The following is a 20,223-nucleotide window of genomic DNA, read 5'->3' on the forward strand; positions in this document are numbered from 1 at the left end:
CCCCGCCTATCTGTGGTAAGACCACGCCTCCCCAGCAACGCCTCGCCCGTAGACCACGCCCCCATCAGTAGACCACGCCTATTTTCCGTACTAGGACCGCCCCCTGCATCAGGCCGCGCTCCTTTCCTGACCCGGATATCCATCAGGCCCCGCCCATCTCCGTGGCCCTCGAGGCCCCGCCCCCTCGTGAAACCCCGCCCATACCCAGGCCACGCCCCCCTCGGTATAGGGTGCATTGGGGGCGCGGGGCCATGGCGGGCTCGGAGTCTTTGGGGTTCGGGGCGATGTGGGGTTCGGGGGTGCCAGGGGGACGTGGGGACCGGGGGGAATTGGGGTGCAGTGGGAATAGGTGTGCGAGGGGATGAATGGGGATTGGGGTGTCCAGGGCTCCTTGGAGGGGGTGCCGGCGGGATCTGGGTTGCACCGGGAGTGGGGTGCACTGGGATGAAGAGGGGTGCTGGAGGGATGGGAGGGATGTGGGATGCACTGGGATGAAGTGGGGTGCTGGAGGGATGGGAGGGATGTGGGATGCACTGGGATGAGGTGGGGGGCTGGAGGGATAGGGAGGGATGTGAGGTGCGCTGGGATGAAGTGGGGGGCTGGAGGGATAGGGAGGGATGTGGGGTGCACTGGGAGTGGGGTGCGCTGGGATGAAGAGGGGTGCTGGAGGGATTGGAGCTGTGCTGGGGACTGGGGGTGCAGGAGGACAAAGAGAGTTCCAGGGGTTCCGGGGGTGTCAGGGAGCTGTGGGATCCGGGGGTTCCGGGGATACCAGAGGTGCACTCCAGAGGGCCTGAGAGCGCAGCAGGAAACGGGGTTCAGGGGGGTGTGGGGGGCATTAACGGTGAGGATGGGAAATGGGGGTGCCGAGGGGATATGGGGTGCATTGGGGGTGTAGGAGTGAGCTGGAGCGTTACCGGGGTGCACAGGGGTGTGAGGGTGCATGGGGATAAAGGGGGGTCAGAGGTCTGTGGGAGCCTTGTGGGTCAGGCTGCAGGAGGGAAATGGGGGTGCCGGGCGGATATGGGGTGCATTGGTGGTGTACAGGTGCACTGCAGGGATATAGGGGTGCACAGAGGAGGAGGGGGTCACTGCCACGGTATGGGTCCGTGCTGGGGCTGTCTGTGCAACCTGGCACCAGGGACTTGTGCGGGGCTGTGGCACCCCAAAACTGCTGCTGTCACCTGCAGGGCTCTGGCACCCCAAAACTGCTGCTGTCACCTGCGGGGGTGGGGACACGCTGTGTGTGCCGCTGTCCTGGGACACTGCAGGCTTTGGGGGTGCGGGCAGCCCTCCACCCCGTGCCGGGGTGCTCCGGGCCCCGGCAGTGCCACCCTGTCCCGCAGCCCCAGGGACTCCCCAAAGCCCTTCCAGCTGGTGCCATTTTGGGGTGAAAAGGGCCGTTTCGGACAAAGCAGGGAGCGGAGGCGGCGGTTGGTGCAGCAGTTCCTTCCCGGCCGGTACAAAGGCAAAACAAACCGAAAGCGTGTCCGTGTCCGTGTCCGTGTCCGTGCCCATCCCGTGCCCGTGCCCGTGTCCGTGCCCACTCTCCTCCCATGGCTGTGGCACAGGGCGGGCACTGCCCGGCGGCACCGAGCCCCTCCCGCGCTGGCTCCCCCAGCCCCGCTCCGGCTCGGTCCCATCTCGGCTCAGCCCGGGGGTCCCCCCGGTGCCCCGCTTGCCGCTGGCACGGGGGCGATGGCTTTTCAGCTGGAAGAGCGGTGGCAGTGGTGGCAGTGTGTCCGAGGTGCCACCTCCCGCGGTCTCTCTGTGCTGCCGGTGCCGCCGCGGTGGCTCCGCCCCGGCCCCGGTGCCCCGGGATGTCCCATCCCAGACGGATGGGTCGCTGCCCGGCGGTGGCATCGCCCCCCAAGCCCCGCGGGGTGCAGGGGGGTACCCTGGGCACGGGGGATGTCGCCAGGGCAGCCCGGGGCGGGATCCGGCGCGTGGAGGGGCTCAGTGGGGCTGTCACTTATCACCGTCCCCCCCGGTACCCCGAAACCTGCCGTAGCACGAGACTGAAGCAAGCGAGCATGCGAGGGCGGCGGGCGGGCGGAGAGGGACATCCTATTGACCGGGGGAGAGCGCCCCAAAAGCGGGGCGGGGGGCTGGAGGGGACACGCAGCGCGGGGACGGGGGGGTGAGCTCGGTGACCCGCTCCGGGGGCGTCAGGGGACCCATCCAGCCTCCGCCGCCACCCCAAAATCAGCATCCTCCTCTGGCCATCCCTGCGAGCATCCTTTGGTGCCCTGGAGCATCCTCGGTGGCGCTGGCACCGGAGCAGGGGGAGCAGGATGCGGCCGGGGGGATCACACAGCGTCGCCTTCCCACTTTGGGCTTCCATGATGTCCGTTCGTCTGTCCGGAAGGGATTGGCAGGACAGCGGGAGGAGCACGGGCGGTGGCGGCGGCGTGGGGGGAATTTACATGGTACCGGGGGGGCTCCTACCCCCATCTCCCCCCGGAGCCCCGCGTCCCTCGGGGGCGGCGATGCGGGGGATGTCCGGGCTCGGATGGAATCGGGGGCGTCTCTCGAATCCCCCCGCAGCCGGAGGGAGATGGGGTGGGCGATGGCGGCCGGGGAGGGCGCGGGGCGGGCCGGCTCCGGCGCTACTCGATCACCATGCAGCACGGCAGGTGCTGGGAGAAGTACTTGAAGAGCTCCGGGGTGGCCCCGGGGCAATTGGTGAGTTCCAGCTCCTCCAGCTCCTGCAGCTGCACCAGCCCCGACAGCCCCGTGGTGGTCAGCAAGGGGCAGCCTGCAAGGGAACAGGGTGCTCTGTCAGCCCAGATCACCAGTGTCCCCCAAAAATACCAACCCCAAAAATAGCATCTCAAAGGCACCAGCATCCCAGAGCACCAAAATTCCCCCAAACAGAACCAAAGGGTCTGGACCTCAAAATCCTGCACCTCAAACCTCACCATATCCAAAAGGCAGAATCCAAAAAACCAGCGTGCTAAAAAAAAGTACCCCAAAAAGCCTAACACAACAAAAAATCATCCAAAAAATCCAGCACTCAAAATTGCACACAAAAAACAGAACCTTAAAGCACCAGCACCCCAAAATACCAAGACCATCAAAATTAGCACCCAAAAAAATCCCCAACAGAACCCAGAAAACCGGCATGCTAAAGAATAATGCTTCAAAACACCTGTACCCCAAGGTCAGCCTAAAATCCCAGCATCTCAAAGCACCTGTATTCCAAAGAAAAAAACCAAACCACCCAAAAAAGTGTGTCCCCTACAGCAGCTCCTCAAAAAACAACACCTCAGAACACTTGAATGGCAAAAAACACAGCTCCTAAACAACACCACCCCAAAAAACACTGCACCCCAAGAGCCCAGCGTGGATCTTTCCCCACAGGCTGGGCTGGGTGCAGGTGCCTGCTGGCCTGGGGGGAGGCTGGCTGTCCCCAGGCTGTCCCCAGGGCTCTCTCTGTCCCCATGCCCGGTGCCCCCCAGCCCCTGGGGTCTCTGGTCCCTGGTAGGGGGTCAGGGTCTCACCGGCCAGCGAGAGCAGGCGCAGGCTGCCCATGCCCAGGAGGTGCTTCAGGCCAAAATCCTGCACCTGGAAAAGAAGATGAGATGGGGATGAGGGAGGGACAATGGGGACAACCACAGCGCTAGGGCTCAGCATTGCCCAGCTGGGGGGAAGAGTTGCCAGGGCTGGGAACCTGAAGCAGGGTGCAGGATGCTGGGGCAGTGTGCTGGCTCTGGGTGCCAGGGCAGGGAACTGTGATGGGACAGGCTGCAGGGAGGGGAGCCTGAGCAGGATGTGGGATGTTGCAGCGGGATGCTGGGGCAGGATTTGGGGTGCAGGGCCGGTGGGCTGGCTCTGGGCTGTGCGACAGGGAGCAGGGAGCCAGGGCAGGGAGCGGGTACGGGCTCTGGGGATGCAGGGTCAGGGTGCCAGGGCTGAGTCCTGCTGAGCTCACAGGAGCTCTCTGCTCCCTGGCACCAAGTCTTGGGGTCTTCAGCCAGCCCCAGGAGCCCGCTCCGAGCTCATGGCCCATGCCCAGGGAGGTGCCACCATGCCCTCTCTGCTGTGCTGAGCCGGGACTGGCACAGCCGTGTTCCACACCTACCTGGCAGCACCAGCGCAGGTAGAGGCTCCGCAGGGATGACATGGTGGACAGGTAGCTGAGGCCAGTGTCGGTGATCCGCACGCACCTGCCGGGACACGGGGTGTTAGGGCCAGCTGGTCACCCATGGGTGTCCCCAAACCATGGCCCCCATGCTGCACCCTCTGCTACAGCGCGGCTCAGCATGGCACGGCTTGGCACGGCATGGTTTGTCATGGGGTGACACGGCACAGCACAGCTCAACATGGCATGGCATGGTGTGCATGGCATGGCATGGCATGGCATGGCTCAGCACGGTATGGCATGACTTGGCATGGCTTGGCATAGCACAGCATGGCATGGCATGGCTTGGCACAGCACAGCACAGCTCAGCACAGCCCTTTACCTGTCGAGCACCAGCTCCTCCAGCTTGTGCAGGTCGCAGGCGATGTACTCCAGGGCCATGTCGGTGATGCGGGGGCACCAGGACAGGTCAAGGCTGCGCAGCTTCCGCAGGTTCTCGGCCACCAGCTCCACTCCATCATCCGTCACCTTGGAGCAGCCCGAGAGGCTGAGCACGCTCAGGTTGGGCAGGCTGTGCACCATGTTGACCACGCCGTGGTTGGTGATCTCCCAGCAGGAGTTGAGGCGCAGGGTGTGGGTGGTGTAGCCCTGCTTGGCGGTGAAGTAGGCGAGCGCCGTGTCCGTCACGTGGTAGGCTTGCAGGTTGAGCTCGGTCAGGTTGGGCAGGAGCTGCGAGATGGCGGCGATGGCGTCGTCGGCCACGTTGATGCAGTCGCTGACGCTCAGCGCCGTGATGCGGGCGTTGAGGCTGGACCACAGCCCGGCCTCCGTGAAGTCGTTGCAGCCCGACAGCTCCAGCCGCACCACGCCCTGCATCTGCTCCAGCATCACCTGCCAAGGGCAGGGCGTCAGGACATGCTGGGCACTGCCACCCACCCATGTGTGTCCCTGTGCCCCCACCCTGGCTCCCTCTGAGACCCTGGGGCTCTTCCCACTGCTCCCAGTCTTGGCTGGGTCGTTCTCGCTGGCACCTCCCTGGCATGGGTTCAATGCCTGACTTAGGGCACACCAGCATCAGTGGGGAATGGCAGGGGACGGGCAGGGACCCCTGGCTGCAGCCCCAGCACTGTGCCAGGTGGTGCTGGCAGGGTGGGGATTGATGCCACTCCCAGCACAGGTGAGATGTGCCCACGGAGCAGCTGGTGCTGTGTTTGGCCATGACACGGGGCAAGGACCTCAATGGGGACCTTGCCCAGCCCCCTGAATCACCCCATCTCTACCTGACCCTCAGCCCCTTGCTTGGGTGACCCCCTTGTTGGGGAGCAGCCAGCCAAGCAGGGATGCCCTGTCCCCAGAGATTGTCACCCACTGTCACATCACCACCTCACCTGGCCCTGCCTTCCTGCAGGGATGCAGCCCCAACAGCCTCCTGACCCTGCATGGGCTGCACCCATCCCACTGCCCAGAACACAGGCAGGGCCTCCCTGTGCTGCCAGCACCTGTGGGGTGGCCATGCCACCTGTCTGCTCCTTCACTGTGACAGGACCACTCTGCCCATGTGTGTCCCCAAGACCACCAAGACTGACCCTCCACCAGCACACCTCAGCCACCCCTGTCACTTCAGCAGGGTCACCTACCTCCAACCCCGCATCTGTGATGGTCGACCTCTTAAGGCTCATGGACTTGACCCCCTTCTTGGAGAGGGGGTAGTTGTCAATGAACTCACAAATGTCCAGGTCAGAGACGCCCACGAGGCAGAAGCCGTCGAAGCCGCGGACGGCGAAGCCCTGCAGGCTGACGAACTCCTTCTCTCCCCCGGGCAGGACGTTGTAGAGCTCTTTGGTGTGCAGGACGGGCGTCAAGCCCACCCAGAACTTGGGCTGGTAGAGCACCCTCCGCCATGCCTTGCACACCTGCGCCAGCACGCACTTCTCGCACGCCGAAAAGTACCAGAAGAGGCGGTTGAGGATCTTCTCGTCCACGGCCAGCTGCCTCTCCGAGGGCGAGCCCGGCAGCCGCTCCGGGGACGGCTGCTCCGAGCCCTCGCTGGCGTTCAGTCCCACCAAGGAAGCGCCGGGAGGGGAGGACACGCTGGCCAGGGTGGCCAAGGAGAGCGGGGAGGCCAGGCTGGGGATGGGCAGGTCGCTGCGGTGGGCTAAGGCCGGGCTGAGGATGGCAGGCACGGAGGAAGGCTGGCACAGGCGGTTTTTCACGGCGGGGGTGCCTTTGGTGATGCTGGCAGAGCCGAGGCCGTTGGCTTGCGTGGGGATCTTCACCAGTCCATTGCGGGGCAAACATGGGGGCTTGGTGTCGCCGTTTCTCGGGTTCGACATCTTCCACGGGTGTCTCTGTAATACAGGGTGTGGGGTCAGGGGCTCTGGGTCTGTGGGGGGGTGGTAGCATCAGGGAGGGGGGAGATCCTGGGGGCCCTGAGCAGGGTGGCACATGGGACCAGGTGGGCACAGCCACAGAGGGGACCTGTCTGGGACACCGAGAAGGGTCCTCCCAGAAGCTGCATGGCCCTGGTGCCCCCTGTGATGAGGGACAGATGGGGATTTGTCCCTGGGTATTCACATCCCTCTCTGAGCCTAGAAACAAGCATGGCTAGTGGCAGACAGAAAAGGATCCACAGGCTGATTTGGGTTGGAAGGGACCTCAAAATCCACCTCATTCCACATCCATGCCATGGGCAGGGACACCTTCCACTGTCTCAGGCTGCTCCAGCCTGGCCTTGGGCACTGCCAGGGATCCAGGGGCAGCCACAGCTGCTCTGGGCACCCTGTGCCAGGGCCTGCCCACCCTCACAGGGAACAATTCCCAATTCCCAATATCCAGGCCAATATTTAGGCCCTGGCAGGTGCTCTGAGGTGTCCCTGGAGCTTCTCCTCTCCAGGTGAGCACCCCCAGCTCTCCCAGCCTGGCTCCAGAGCAGTGGGGCTCCGTCCCTCAGTGCAATTTTGTAGAGGGCAGCAGGCAGAGGAGCAGAGCTGCCTGTGCCCACTGTGCCAGCCAAGCCCTCAGCAGTGAGCCTGTGCCAGCCGTAGTGGAGCCTCAGGCAGCACCCGGCAAACTGGGCTGATAAATATTGCAGTGGCAGCAAGGCCGGCTTCCCAAGGGCCCCCCTCACCCACCATCCATTATTCAACGCATTTCCCTCTATAAATATGGAGCTGAATTATTGATGGGGGCTCAGCCCCCTCCCCCTGCCCAGCCAGGGCCTGGCACAGGGCCCTGCCAGGCTCTGCCTGCCCTGCCTGTGCCCCACGTGCCAATGCCACACCAAACCCTGCCAAAAAGCTGATCCTGGCAAGCCCTGCGGGCACGAGGAGCTGAAGCACGGGAGCGCAGCTTGCAGTGCATGGAGCAGGGCACAGGGAGCTCCCCTGAAGGCCCAAGGGGTGCTTGGCACCTCTATCCATCAGCGACAGGAGCTGGGGACCTTCCTGCCTGCCATCTCTTCCCAGACCCGAGATTAAAGCAAGGGATTATTGCAGCTGCAAAGCAAGGGATTATTGCAGCTGCTTGATTTGGGGTGGAGAAAGTCAATCCCTGATGGAGGGACACTGAGGAAAGGGCATCCTGCTCATGGCCCAAGCTCCATGGTCCCCGAGCCTGGAAGCAGGATGCAGCCCAGACCCCTGCTGCTGCCCATCCCTTTCACTCTCACAGCATCCCTTGTGGGAATCCATAAAATCAGAGGGGTTTGGGAGAGCTGCAAAAGGCAGGCCTCAGAGACAGCAGAACTGTGATTAGAGCTGAGCAGTAGCCATGAGATTGGTCAGCAGAAAAGTTATGTAAAAAGTAGAAAAGCAAGGACAAACAGAACAATGGTCTGTGTATTAATACTTGTCTAGAATAACTCCCTAAGCTGCAGAAAAGTTTATCTAGTGAGATGTTAGGAAGTTTTATGCTTAATAATGGAGCTCTGTGCATTGTGTTTTAAAGCTTTAAGCAGGTATTGTATCCAAAATAAGCAAGCATTGTTTTAACTGTGCATATAGTGGTTGGATAGAACTACTGTCAATGTGCTTTTGCTTTGTGTGATTGGTCAGAAAACTTTTAAGGTGAGTTGTAACATTGAGTTCTTGGTCTGCTGCCTGGGATGTGAGTTGGTGGCATCTTCCCATTGTCATAGCCATGGAATGAGACTGATGCTGGAAAATCAAACAGCTCAAGGCACGTTCCAGCAGTCCTGTCCCGTTGGTGATTTGTACATAGACCCCTGCTGGTGATATCCTCGGCCTCATCCAGCTCTCCTGGACCACCCAAGGAGGGCACAGCCACCCAAAAAGGAGCTCAGCAGCACAGCCAGGTGCCGGTGGAACACCTGGAGAACCCGAGGGATGCAGGCACACCTGGGATGCAGGGACAGGGCACCTCCCGTTCCCGGCAGGGCGCTGGGGGAGCCGCGGTGCCAGCCGAGGTGCCAGCAGCCAGCCCGGCTCGGTGGCACCGTCCCGCCGAGCTGCAGCCCCCGGGGACGAGCCCAGCCCTGTGCAGACAGCCTGGCGCCGCTCCCGGCTCGGATGCAGCCTCTGCTGCCTCCGCTCACGCCGCCCGACGCTTGGACATGTGTTAGATTCGCTTGAAAGCAGCAGAAGGGGAGGGGAGAGAAGGGAGAAACTCGAAACCAGCGGCTCGGCTGCAATCAGGGAGGTAAACAGAACGTGCAGCGGGTGTCTCACAGAGCACCAACCCAAACAGACAATGGCCAGGTGGCACGGGAAGTGTCACTGCAGAGAGTGGCACCGAGCCCCAGAGGCGCTGGGCACGCTGGCCGGCCCTGGGTGTCGGGGAAGATGAAACAGGAAAGCCTTATAAATATGATTGGCAAAAGATTTTGAGAAAATAGAAACTACAAGCAAGATTGAAATGAAAGCAAGCTTTGAGATCCCTCAGTTACTGAACCACTGCAAAACAATGGTGTGGCTGGGTGAAGGTAATCCCCTTTTGATGGAACAACACCCTCTGCTTGCAGACAGCTCCAAGGGTCAGAGCAGACCCTACAGCCTGGCAGAAGGGGCCCAAAGAGGAGTTTTTAGGGTTTAAAATGTAGCAAAGTATGGTAATGTAATGATTCTTACAGGCTGAAGGTAATTTGTTGTAGGATTTGTATATTGTGCTAGATTGGTCAGTGAGAATTAGAATATTCAACACAGAAGAAGATTTATTGTATTGTAGCAGGAACCTCACTCTCTTACCCCTTTTGCTCTCTTACCCTCCCATCCTCTCTGCCCCTCTCTTCTCTCAGCCTGCTCTGAGCTGTGGCTGCAGCTCCCAGCAGGGCCCTGTCCCCAGGCCCTTTGCAATAAACCCCAAGTTCCTGACCTGGCTGCAGAGATCTCTCATTTCCATCTGTCCCGACCGTGCCACCCCCCGTCACTCCAACACCAGGTGGTGGCACCGAGCCCCAGAGCCGCTGGGCACTGGGACAGGGCAGGTGGTGGCAGAGGGGCAGCGCAGGGCCTCGGCAGCCTGAGGGGACGGTCACAGCAGGACACAGATGCTGACAAGTCGCTGGACTCACAGCAGCCAGAAGGAGGGTTTGGCACAGCATCCAAAAACTGCTCAGAGCTCGGCTGGTCCTTGAGGCTGAGCTCAGGAGGGGCTCAGGGGGCTCAGGGGGCTCAGGGGGACTCAGGGGGTTCGGAGGGGCTCAGGGGTTCCCTGGAAAGCTGAGCCAGGCCCCCTGCCCAAGGAGCTCAGGCTGCCTGAACAGAGCACAGAAATCCCGAACCTTGAGTGAGCCTGAAGTCACTTCAAAGAGAAAAACGGAGAGAGATTCGAGCCTCTGGGCACAGGAGGATCTGGGCAGCGGTGGGGGAAGCCAGGCAGGCATTTCTCTCTGGGGACATGAGCAGGGAAGAATTTGGGTGCTCCCAGCACCCCCAGGCACTGAACTGTGCTTGGGGAAAGACCCCAGTGAGGAGACCGTGGGCTGGAAGGGGAGGGGGCCAATAGCTGCTGTCTCTGGCACCAAGGGCAGGGTTGGCATCTGCCCTCCTGTGCCATGGGAGACCCCTGGCCTACAGCCAGGAGCCCCCCAGCTCCTGCAGCCCAGGGCTGAGCCCACACTGCTCTGATGTCCAAAGTGACACTGCCACAGCCCCTGGGGGTCACAGAGCCCACCCTGCACCTCCCCGGACACTCCCAGCCCAGAGACAGGGATGGACAGACAAACCCAAAGCTGTCTGCCTTGGAGGTGTCAGCACAGACCCTCCCAGATGTTCCAGCAGTTCCATGAACACCTCCAAACGCTTTTTGGCCACTCCAAAGCAACAGGAGAGCACAGATTTGTCCCTTTCCCTTCTCCCTGTCATCTCAGTGTTTGCAGATTGCATGGCTGGGCCAAACACACCATCATCATCATCATCATCATCATCACCATCATCATCATCATCGTTGGGATTGTTCAGCACTTGGTGCAACCATCCTTGCTCTGGGGTCCCACAGGAAGGGCTCAGAATTGCAGCCCCCCTTTGCTCTCTCACAGAGAGGCCTCTCACAGCCATGGAGTGCCAGATCCAGCCCAGTAGGAGAAAACCTGACAAGAGCAAAGGCCAGAGCCCTCGAGCCTCCCGAATCCACTGCAGGGTGCACATTTCTCAGGATACGTCACTGTCAGGGAGGTTTGGGGGGGTTTGTCACCCACGGAGCGATGATGCAGTGCTGGGGGGCGGGATTGACGCAGGGAGAGAGAAACGAGCCGGGGTCTGAGAGCCTGGCACCACAAACACTGCACGGTGAGCATGCTGGGATGAACGGGATGGAAACTGCCTGGGAAACAGAGCCTGCCCAACCTGTTGGCGAGTTCACTGTCTGCACGTGGTAGTGCAGAGGGATGAAGGCCTTGAGACACGGGCAGGGCCTTCACCCACCCTGTTAGTGCACGGCCTGGGGGATCCCCGGCTCCTGGAGCAGCTATCCTGTGCATCAGGGATCGGGCAGGGCTCGGGACAGCCGGGCTGGAGCCGGACCGGAGTCAGGAGAGATCCCGGGTTGGGCGGCCTGGGAGCCCCGGGACCGCGGGCGGGCTGGGTCAGCACCGGGGACAGCGGCCCCGGTCCCGGTCAGCACCGAGGACAGCAGCCCCGGTCATCGGTCCCGTTCATTCGGTCTCGCTCAGCACCGCGGACAGCGGGCCCGGTGAGGGGCCCTGGTCCATCAGTCCCGGTCAGCACCGGGGACAGCGGCCCTGATCATTGGTCTCCGTCAGCACCGGGGACAGGCTCCGGTGAGCGGCCTCGGTCCATCAGTCCCGGTCAGCACCGGGGACAGCGGCCCTGATCATTGGTCCCGGTCAGCACCGCGGACAGCAGCCCCGGTCTCCGGGCCCGGTCAGTGGCCCTGGTCCACTGGGGACAGTGGACAGTGGGACAGTGGCCCTTGTCCATCGGTCCCGGATGTCAGCACCGCGGCCAGCGGCCCCGGTCATTCGGTCCCCGGTCATTCAGTCCACCGAGGGCAGCGGCCCCGGTGAGCGGCCCCGGTCAGCACCACGGTCAGCGACCCTGGTCCATCGGTCCCGTCAGCACCGGGGACAGCGGCCCCCCAAGGACACAGCGCTCGCGTCCGTGTCCCTGCCCGCATCCGGCCCTGTCGCGCCGGGCCCTGGCAGGGACGATCCAGCCCTGCCCCATCGACTCCTTTAAGGGAAACTCCATCACCCCTCAGGGCCCTGCCAAGATCCAGTACTGCTCCAACAGATCCTTGTCAGAGATCCCACTGTAACCCAGCAGGCAGATGAGATCCCGGGGATAATCCATGAGTGCCCCACAGACTCTCCATGGGACCCTGCTGCCCCCAGCCCCCTCGGAGCCTTGGTATGGCCCTGCCAGGACCCAGAGCTGCTGCCAAAGGGCTTCAGGTGGCAAAGCCGTGCGGAACGAGCAGCCATCGCTGCTGCTCACACTCATACACACACGGGTTGTACACACACACACACACACACACACACACATATGCACACACACACAGAGCCCCGGGCAGGGGGTGCCCTGGCACAGCCTGGCTACACTCACACTCACACTCACACGGGATGCACACACACACACACACACACACAGAGGGTGCACACACAAGCCCCGCTCTCTCTCTCTCACACACACACACAATCCTGCTCACACTCACACAGGATGCACACACAAGCCCGGCTCATGCTCACACACCCACGGGACGCACACACACTCACACACAATCCCACTCACACTCACATTCACCCTCACACAGGATGCACACACACACACGGTGCACACACACACACACACACACACACACACACACACACACTCTCACACACTCACACTCACACTCACACTCACACTCACACTCACACTCACCCAACCGCTCTCACGCTCTCAGCACAGCCGGGCCCGCCGCGTGCACGCGCTGCCGGGGTTGCATCAGCTGAATTCATTACCCGGCTATTTTTACTAATGCAGCAAATCAAGTCTCTGTACGGGCGGAGCGCACAGCCCGGCACGGAGCGCTGTGCCGAGCACGGGCCCGGGCTTTGTGCAGCCTCCGGGGGCTGAGCTCGCTGGGGCTGCCCCGGGCGGCGGCGGGGCCGGGCTGGGGCCGGACCCCAGCCTGGAGCACACAGCAGCGATGAATACATTCACACATCCCCTGCAGAGCTGCTGCGGGGGTGCTGCTGCTGCTGCCCCCAGCCCTGATCCTGCTGGATCAGAACGCTGCCCAGCACCCCGCTCCAGTCTGGGTCTCCTCAGGGGGTTTGGGTCACCCCAGCAGTGCAGAGGAGCTGATGGAGACTCTGGAGGAGCCACCAGCTCCCCTGGAGATGCAGGAGCAGAGGAGAGATGCTCCATGCCTGGAGATGCTGTGTGTGTCTGTGTGTGTTTGTGTGTGTGTGTGCACAGGTGGATTTGGGCACCAGCACTCACACAGGTGAGCTGGGACAAGCTCAGAGCACAGTTCCAAGCTCAGTGCTGCCTCTTCCTTGCTGCACAATCCAGGAATTCAGGGTAAGGAAAGGCCTTGCGTCTCCAGCTGGCCCTGGAGAGCTGCTGTTTGTGTGATGGGAGCTGGGAAAATCCCTCCTGGGGCTGCCCTGAGAGATCCTGGGGAGACCCAAGAGCTGAGAGCAGCTTTCCTGGTGCCAAGGAGCTCATCCCACCTTGCAGTGGACCAAGAGGCTCAGGAGGGGCTGGGACATGACTGGTTTGAGTCCCACTGCTGGGGCTGCTGCTCTCAGTGCCAGCCAGGCTGGTGAATCCATCGCTGCCTCTTGCAGCCCATGGCCAAGCAGAGGAGCTGTCACAGCAGGAACCCCCAGCACAGCAACCTCTCAGGTCCCACAGCCTGCCCAAAGGTCAGACTCGGGATTTGCAGGGTCAGCCCCATCCCCAGGGAGCTGGGAAAAGCTGGCTGAGGTGCCAGCACCAAGCTCTGCTCAGGTCCCACTGTTTTGGGGAGATGCAGCTCCTGTCTGGGGGCACTGGGAGATGCAGCTCCTGTCTGGGGGCACTGGGAGATGCAGCTTCTGTCTGGGGGCACTGGGGGATGCAGCTCCTATCTGGGGGCACTGGGAGATGCAGCTCCTGTCTCCAGCCCTCAGCGTGGGGGGGAGGCAGAGCTCCAGCCCCAAGCCTGCCCAAGCAAAACTTCCCCCCAACAGGGCTCCCTCTGACCACCAAGCCCCTCCTGCAGCAGCTCTCAGCCTCTCTGCTGAACCCCTTTCTCCCAGAGACAGCAAACCCTGACCTCTCCTTTCCCCAGGCAGCCCCTTGTCCCCTTGGGAGGAATTCCCCACCCAAAAGGAGCACGGGAGGGACAGACTGAGGGCAGAGCTGGGGCCCTGCTCCCTTCCCCTCCAGCCTCCTCTGGAGATCTTCACTCTCACACTCTCACACCATGGAAGGGTGTTTGTGCTTAAGCCAAGCTTCTCCCTGCTACCCTCTGTGTGAGGCAAGGAGAAGAGGGAGCAGCTCCTCGTGTGCTGGGTCCTGCCCAGCCTGGCCTCCTCTCACTACAGCCCCAGCCAGAGCTCAGTGACAGCTCCCAGCATGTCCCAGCCCTTCCTCTGCCCAGCAAGGGCTGAAATGCACAATCCCCTGAGGAGCCAGGAGAGCTGTGTCCAAGCACAGGATGTGGATGAGCTCCTCAGGTCCTGCTGGGGTTTGTGCCTGCCCAAACCCTTCACCCCCCAGGCACGGTGACAGCCACATGAGCACTGATAGCAGTGATGGCAGTGATGGCACTGATGGCACTGATGGCAGTGATGGCACTGACGGCCCTTTGTCCCTGGCCTTGGGGTCAAGCAGGGGCCCTTGGCACGAGGCTGCTGGGACACCAGGGCAGGCAGTGTCCAGCCATGGCACTCCTTGGTGGGCTCTGGGTGCTAAATGCCAGCACGGGCTCCAAAAGCCATCAGGCACCTGCCTGATCCTGGTCCTGGCCTCCTGCTTGCCCTGTCCAAGAGCTGGGCATGGATCACCCCTCCAGCAGGGAGGAGTGGGTCCTGCTGAGCTGTGCCCTCCCCAAACCCTGCCCTGCTCCTCCCCAGCTCCTCCCGTGGGCCCGGAGCCCCCAGCACACGTGGCTGTCCCCGTGGCAGGTGGGCAGGGGTTGGGAGGGGGATCTGCCAAGGAGCTCTGCTGCCTGCACACCCAGCGCTGCTCCCTCCCACAGCACAGCTCCCACTCGCCTCCCAAATCCCCTCTGGGGGTGCAGCTCCTGCTCAGGCACTGCTGGCAGCTGCACGAGATGGGAGATGGGGACACAGCTCCAGGCAGGACCAGGTGGCTTTGCCATGGAGCTGCTGAGCCAGGCACGGCTTCAATCTGCAGAGCAGAGGGGCAGCATCCAACCTCCAACCTCCAAACTCCAAACTCCAAGCGCTCCCACTCCTGTTGTCCTTCTGTCTGGCCATGTCCCCACATGATGGTCACCATGGCTGTGACCCCACTGAGGGGACAAGGGAACCCTTTCCCCACTCTCACCTTACCCTGGCCCCAGTGAGGCTCACCCCTTCCCCAGGAGCAGATTTGGGGTGGCAGGAGGGTCCCAGTGCCAGGGGTGCCCGTCCTGCTGCTCCCCTGTGCCCTGGAGCTGCTGGCACGGGGAGGGGAGCAGGCAAAGGGATCGATGTGGGGGAAGCCAGCTCGGGGAAAAATAGATATCTAGCTCATTAAAAATGGATGCTTGAGCGAGTCCTCCCCACTCCAAAGCCACCTCCCTCCCTCTTCCTGGTAGCCAGAGTGAAATCAGCACCAGCTTCAGAGGAGGGGAGCTGCCAGCATGGCACGGGGCTCGGTCTGTGCCCGCTGCTCCAGCCTGCTGAGCACCCCGGGGTGCTGTGAGACCCCAGACCCTGGGCACAGGGTGGGCATGGAGAGGCTCTGCCACTATGCTCTGGCCTTCCGTGCCAGGCACTGCCATGTCCCAGGGGCACCAGGAGATGCCAGAGGGGCACCACCTCAGCCCTGTGCCCTATGGCACCCCTGGAGCCCCACATGGCCAAGACCTTGGGAGTATCCAGCTGCTTGCTGCCAGAATCCCGTGCCTCAGTTTCCCCAGCTGTGCTCAGCCCTGGCCATTCCATGGGGTGGAGTCTGCCTGGTCCCCAGCCCCACACGCTGATCCCCCTGCCCCTCCTCATCCTCCCCACCAAAACAAACTCCATATTCCCATCCTGGGCTGATGGGAGATCCATGGCTCCATGCTGGGGTCTGCAGGACCCCCTTCAGCCCCATCCCAGCCAGGACCTTCCCCTTCCTCCATGCCCCTGGGCTCTGGGAATGGGGGAGGCTGCCCCTGTCCCCCATCCCATGGCTGGGGTCACCCTGCATCCCCAGAAAGCCACCATTGAGCTTTTGGGGTGTTTGGCTGTTCGAGTGCAGCCTTGGGGATGCCAATGGTGCCACCAGGGAGGACAAGAGGAATTTTAGAGGCTGTAAGGGGGCAAACATCAACCCCACACTGGGACATCCATGTCCCTACAGCGATTGCCCTTCCACCCCCATCCCAGAATTTTAGAGGCATTTTAGATGCTGGCAGCAGAGATGGAAGGGGGCAAACATCACCCCCACACTGGGACATCCGTGTCCCTACAGCGATGTGCCCTTCCACCCCCATCCCAGAGCAGCCCTGCCTCCCTCGGGATGCCCCGATCCCCCTTTCCCTGCCTTCCCCACCCGCTGCTGCCCGGCCATGCTGGGGAGGGGGGGGACGGACACACAGCACATCCCATCCCCTCGCCCCCCACGTCCTCCTCCCCACAGCGAGGGGGCGGAGGGGGCAGCACCGCCGGGCGGGGGAGGCTCACAGCGACCTCCATCCTCTGCCGAGCCATGGGAGGCGGGGGCGGAGGGGGGGCACCGGACCGGGAGCCCCGGGGCCGGGCCGGCTCCGCTGCCGTTATATAACGCGGCTCCATGATGCGGGATGCGGCTGGGGCGGCCGCGCTGCCGGTGCCGGTATCGGTACAGACAGAACAGGCACTGGCACCGACCCCGGCATCGCCATCGAGCCCGGCACCGGCTTTGTGTGGGAAAGGCTTTTCCCGAGCGGCTCTTACCTCCAGCCCTGTCTGCCGAAGCTCATGCCATGCCTTGCGCCCGTCTTCTTTCGGTTGCAGCAAAAAAAATCCCAGCGGGAAGAAAACGGCGAATAATCCCCCCAAAAATCCCCGTTGGCAAAGGGGCCGGATCCCGCCCGGCCCCCGCCCCAACCCCGCCAAACAACAGGAAAAATAAGCGGGGAGTGGAGGGGGGGAATGGGGCCGGATCCGGATCCGGGGGGATGGAGAAGGGGGGCCCTGCTGCCAGCCAGCCCCGGGAGCGGGGAGCACACGCACACGCGCGTTCGCACACACGCACACGCGTGTCACCGGCCGAGCCCGTTAAAGGGACACCGACACCGGCGGCTGGGATGGAGCGGCACCGGGAGAGGCGAGGTGAGGGTGCGGGACACGGGAATGGGGCTGGGCTGGCAGCTGGGAGTGCAGGGAGAGAGGGTGGTGGGTGGGGGAATGCAGGGGTGGAAGGATGGGGGATGGAGGGAGGGATGGATGGATGGATGGGGGGATGGAGAGGTGGAAGGATCGAAGGAGGGATGGAAAATGGAGGGAAGAATGGAGGGGTGGAGGGATGGAGGGATGGAGAGAAGAACGGAGGGATGAGGATGGAGGGGTTGGGGAGGATGGAGGAATGAAGAAATGGAGGGGAGAATGGTGATGGAGGGGTGGAGGAGGAAATGGAAGCATGGATGGAGGGAGGGATGGAGAGATGGGGTGGCTGGAGAAATGGAGGGAGGGAGGGTTGGAAGGCTGAACGCAGGGATGGGTGGAAGGCTGGATGGACAGACGGATGCTTGCTCTGGCTCTCTCCCCAGCAGGGCATGGCAGGCTGGAGATCCTGGTGCACATCCTGCTGCAGACCCTGCTCACCCCGGCAGCCACCTCGGGCTCTGTGACAGCCCCTGGGGCACAGCGGTGACACTGGACCCTGTGCCAGCACCCCCAGGGGCAGCCGGCACCCAGCCCGAGCTGCTGTGCCCAAATCCTGGGGGAATCACCCATGCCAGGCTGCTATGCCCAAATCCTGGCCGAAATCACCCATGCCAGGCTGCTGTGCCCACATCCTGGGGGGAATCACCCATGCCAGGATGCTGTGCCCATATCCTGGGGGGAATCACCCATGCCAGGCTGCTGTGCCCATATCCTGGGGGGAATCACCCATGCCAGGATGCTGTGCCCACATCCTAGGGGAATCACCCATGCCAGGCTGCTGTGCCCATATCTGTGGAGAATCACCCAAACCAGGCTGCTGTGCCCAAATCCTGGCAAGAACCACCCAGACCAGGCTGCTGTGCCCATCCTGGGGGCATCTCCTGCCCAAGCCACCCCTGGCACTGAGACCTGCTGGGGTGTCCCGGTGCTGTCCCGCATGTCCCAGCCCCCCCAGCCTGGGCCCAGCTTCCCCCTGCTCCCCAGACTGGAGGGAGCAGCTCAGCTGGCACATTTAGCCCTGTCCCCTGTGCCTTGCCCTGGCACGGCCCCGTGAGCAGCAGGTCCAGCCCGGCCCTGGGGAGGCGCAGGGAGCTGCTGCAGCCAGCGCTGCCTCCTGCTTCCATTATTGATAAGGCAGGTTGGGTTTCACCCTGCAGCTGGGAGGGGGCTTGGGGGAGGAGACTGTGCTCACACTCACACACTCACACTCACACTCACACTCACACTCACACACTCACACCCTCAGCACACCCTGCCCAGTGGGTTACACATGCTGGAACGGACAGTGCCTGCAGGGATGTGTGCATCCATGGCCTCATGCTGGTGCCACGTGTTTCCCCATCCCCTGACAAGTTGCAGATGCTTCTCTCCACAGTCTCTCGTCCCCCCAGCAGTGCCCTGTGCCCCGTGGTCCCCAAGGAGCTGTTCCAGGGGAATTGGCACCTGCAGCAGCCTGGGAGCAAGGCTGTGGTGCAGCCCTTGGGGACACTGCACCCAGAGCAGGCCAGGTGGGAGGCACTGGGAGCCACTGGGGCCCTGCATGGTCCCTGATGTCCCCTCCTCCTGGCACATTGTCACTAACCCCTATCACCTCCAGGACTCAGAGGGGACAAATTGTTGTGGTCCCGTGTCCTGGGCACATTTTCATGCCAAGAAAGCTGAAAACTCCTTCAACAGGACTCACCCCTGGGCAAGAGGAGACTCCATGTGTGTCTGTGTCTCTGGGGAAGGGGACACAGCTGGGGTGCCACCAGTGCAGGGGTACACACACCTGGGTGCCTGATGTGAGTGCTGCTCACCCCAACTCTCCCTGCAGCCACAGGGTGTAGGAGCATCAGGGGTAGCACAGTTGGGATGGACGGAGACAGAGATCTCTGTAGCCAGGTCAGGAACTTGGGGTTCATTGCAAAGGGCCTGGGTGCAGGGCCCTGCTGGGAGCTGCCAAACACGGCTGGAGCAGGCTGAGAGAAGAGAAGGGGAGAGAGGGTGAGAGGGTGAGAGAGCGAGGTTCCCATTACAATACAATAAATCTTCTTCTCTGTTCAATATTCTAATTCTCACTAACCAATCTAATACAAGACACAAATCCTACAGCATTTCCATACAGCCTGTAAGAATCATTACATTACCATACTGTGTTACATTTTAAACCCTATAAACTCCTCTTTGGGCCCCTTCTGCCAAGCTGTAGGGTCTGCTCTGACCCTTGGCCTGTCTGCAAGCAGAGGGTGTTGTTCCATCAAAAGGGGATCACCTTCAGCTGGCCACACCATTGTTTTCCAGTTGTTCAGTAACTGAGGGATCTCAAAGCTTGCTTTCATTTCAATCTTGTTTGTAGTTTCTATATTCTCAAAATCTTTTGCCAGACAATCATATTTATAAGGCTTTCCTGTTTCATCTTCCCCCAACAACAGGTCACCATCACAATCCTCCTGAGCCCCCTGCTCCCTGTCCCCAGTGGTGGTGCCCAGTGTCCCCATGCTCAGGCCAGGCTGTCACCAGAGCTGGGTGACAATGGCTCCCGCAGCCCCTGCAGCACCCCGGGATGCCGGATCTCGCCCCCAGCGTGTCCCAGGGCTCCGGGAGGCCGGGCCGAGCCGTGCCGGTGCGGCGGGAGCGGCGGGGCCGGGCTGGACCGCAGTGCGCCGGGGCCGTCGCCGCAGCAACCGCCGTCGCCTAGCGCCGCTGTCTCCCGGTAACCCGTCGCCTAGCAATGGGGGATTTTTCACAGCTCGGGATGAAGAGTTGAAAGTTATTTTTAGCCCGGGTTGCGAATCAATAGGCAGCTCCATTCGCTGCCCGCAGGATGCACACGCACAGGGTGGGGGGAGCAGGGGGGTCTGTCCAGACTGGGGTCACCCCCGGCTCAGCCCCATCTGGCCCCACAGGGCCCAGAGCTCTTCCCTGCCGAGGATCTGATTCCCCCTCGGGTTCCCCCATCCAGGCTACATGTGGGTGAGGACGTGGTGGCTTTCAGGCTTCTGTGGGGACCCTCACAGAGATAGGGGAGGCCACAGTGCTGCAGGGACCATGGGGCTCTCTTCTCACTCTGGGCACCCTGATCTTATTGTGGGGACTCTCAACCAGCCATGAAGACTCTCTTCCAGCTTCTGGGAGCCTCATCCTTTCATGGGAACCTTCTCTCACCAGTGTAGAACCCCACCTTGCC

General features: G+C 62.1%; 1 protein-coding gene across 1 annotated transcript; it reads right to left on the minus strand.

Moving 5' to 3' along the window:
• Positions 1–1,433: 1,433 nt before the first annotated feature.
• Positions 1,434–17,363, minus strand: FBXL16 (F-box and leucine rich repeat protein 16). Its single transcript, XM_074552598.1, has 6 exons — positions 16,623–17,363; positions 5,722–6,432; positions 4,467–4,975; positions 4,085–4,169; positions 3,504–3,567; positions 1,434–2,758 (listed from the first exon to the last, which is right to left on the minus strand). The coding sequence occupies exons 2-6, from the start codon at positions 6,415–6,417 to the stop codon at positions 2,610–2,612; spliced, it is 1,503 nt and encodes a 500-aa protein (XP_074408699.1). The 5' UTR covers positions 6,418–6,432; positions 16,623–17,363; the 3' UTR covers positions 1,434–2,609.
• Between the last annotated feature and the right edge of the window lie 2,860 nt (positions 17,364–20,223).

The sequence above is a fragment of the Zonotrichia albicollis genome, chromosome 16 (assembly GCF_047830755.1).
Source record: "Zonotrichia albicollis isolate bZonAlb1 chromosome 16, bZonAlb1.hap1, whole genome shotgun sequence".
Lineage (NCBI taxonomy): Eukaryota > Metazoa > Chordata > Aves > Passeriformes > Passerellidae > Zonotrichia > Zonotrichia albicollis.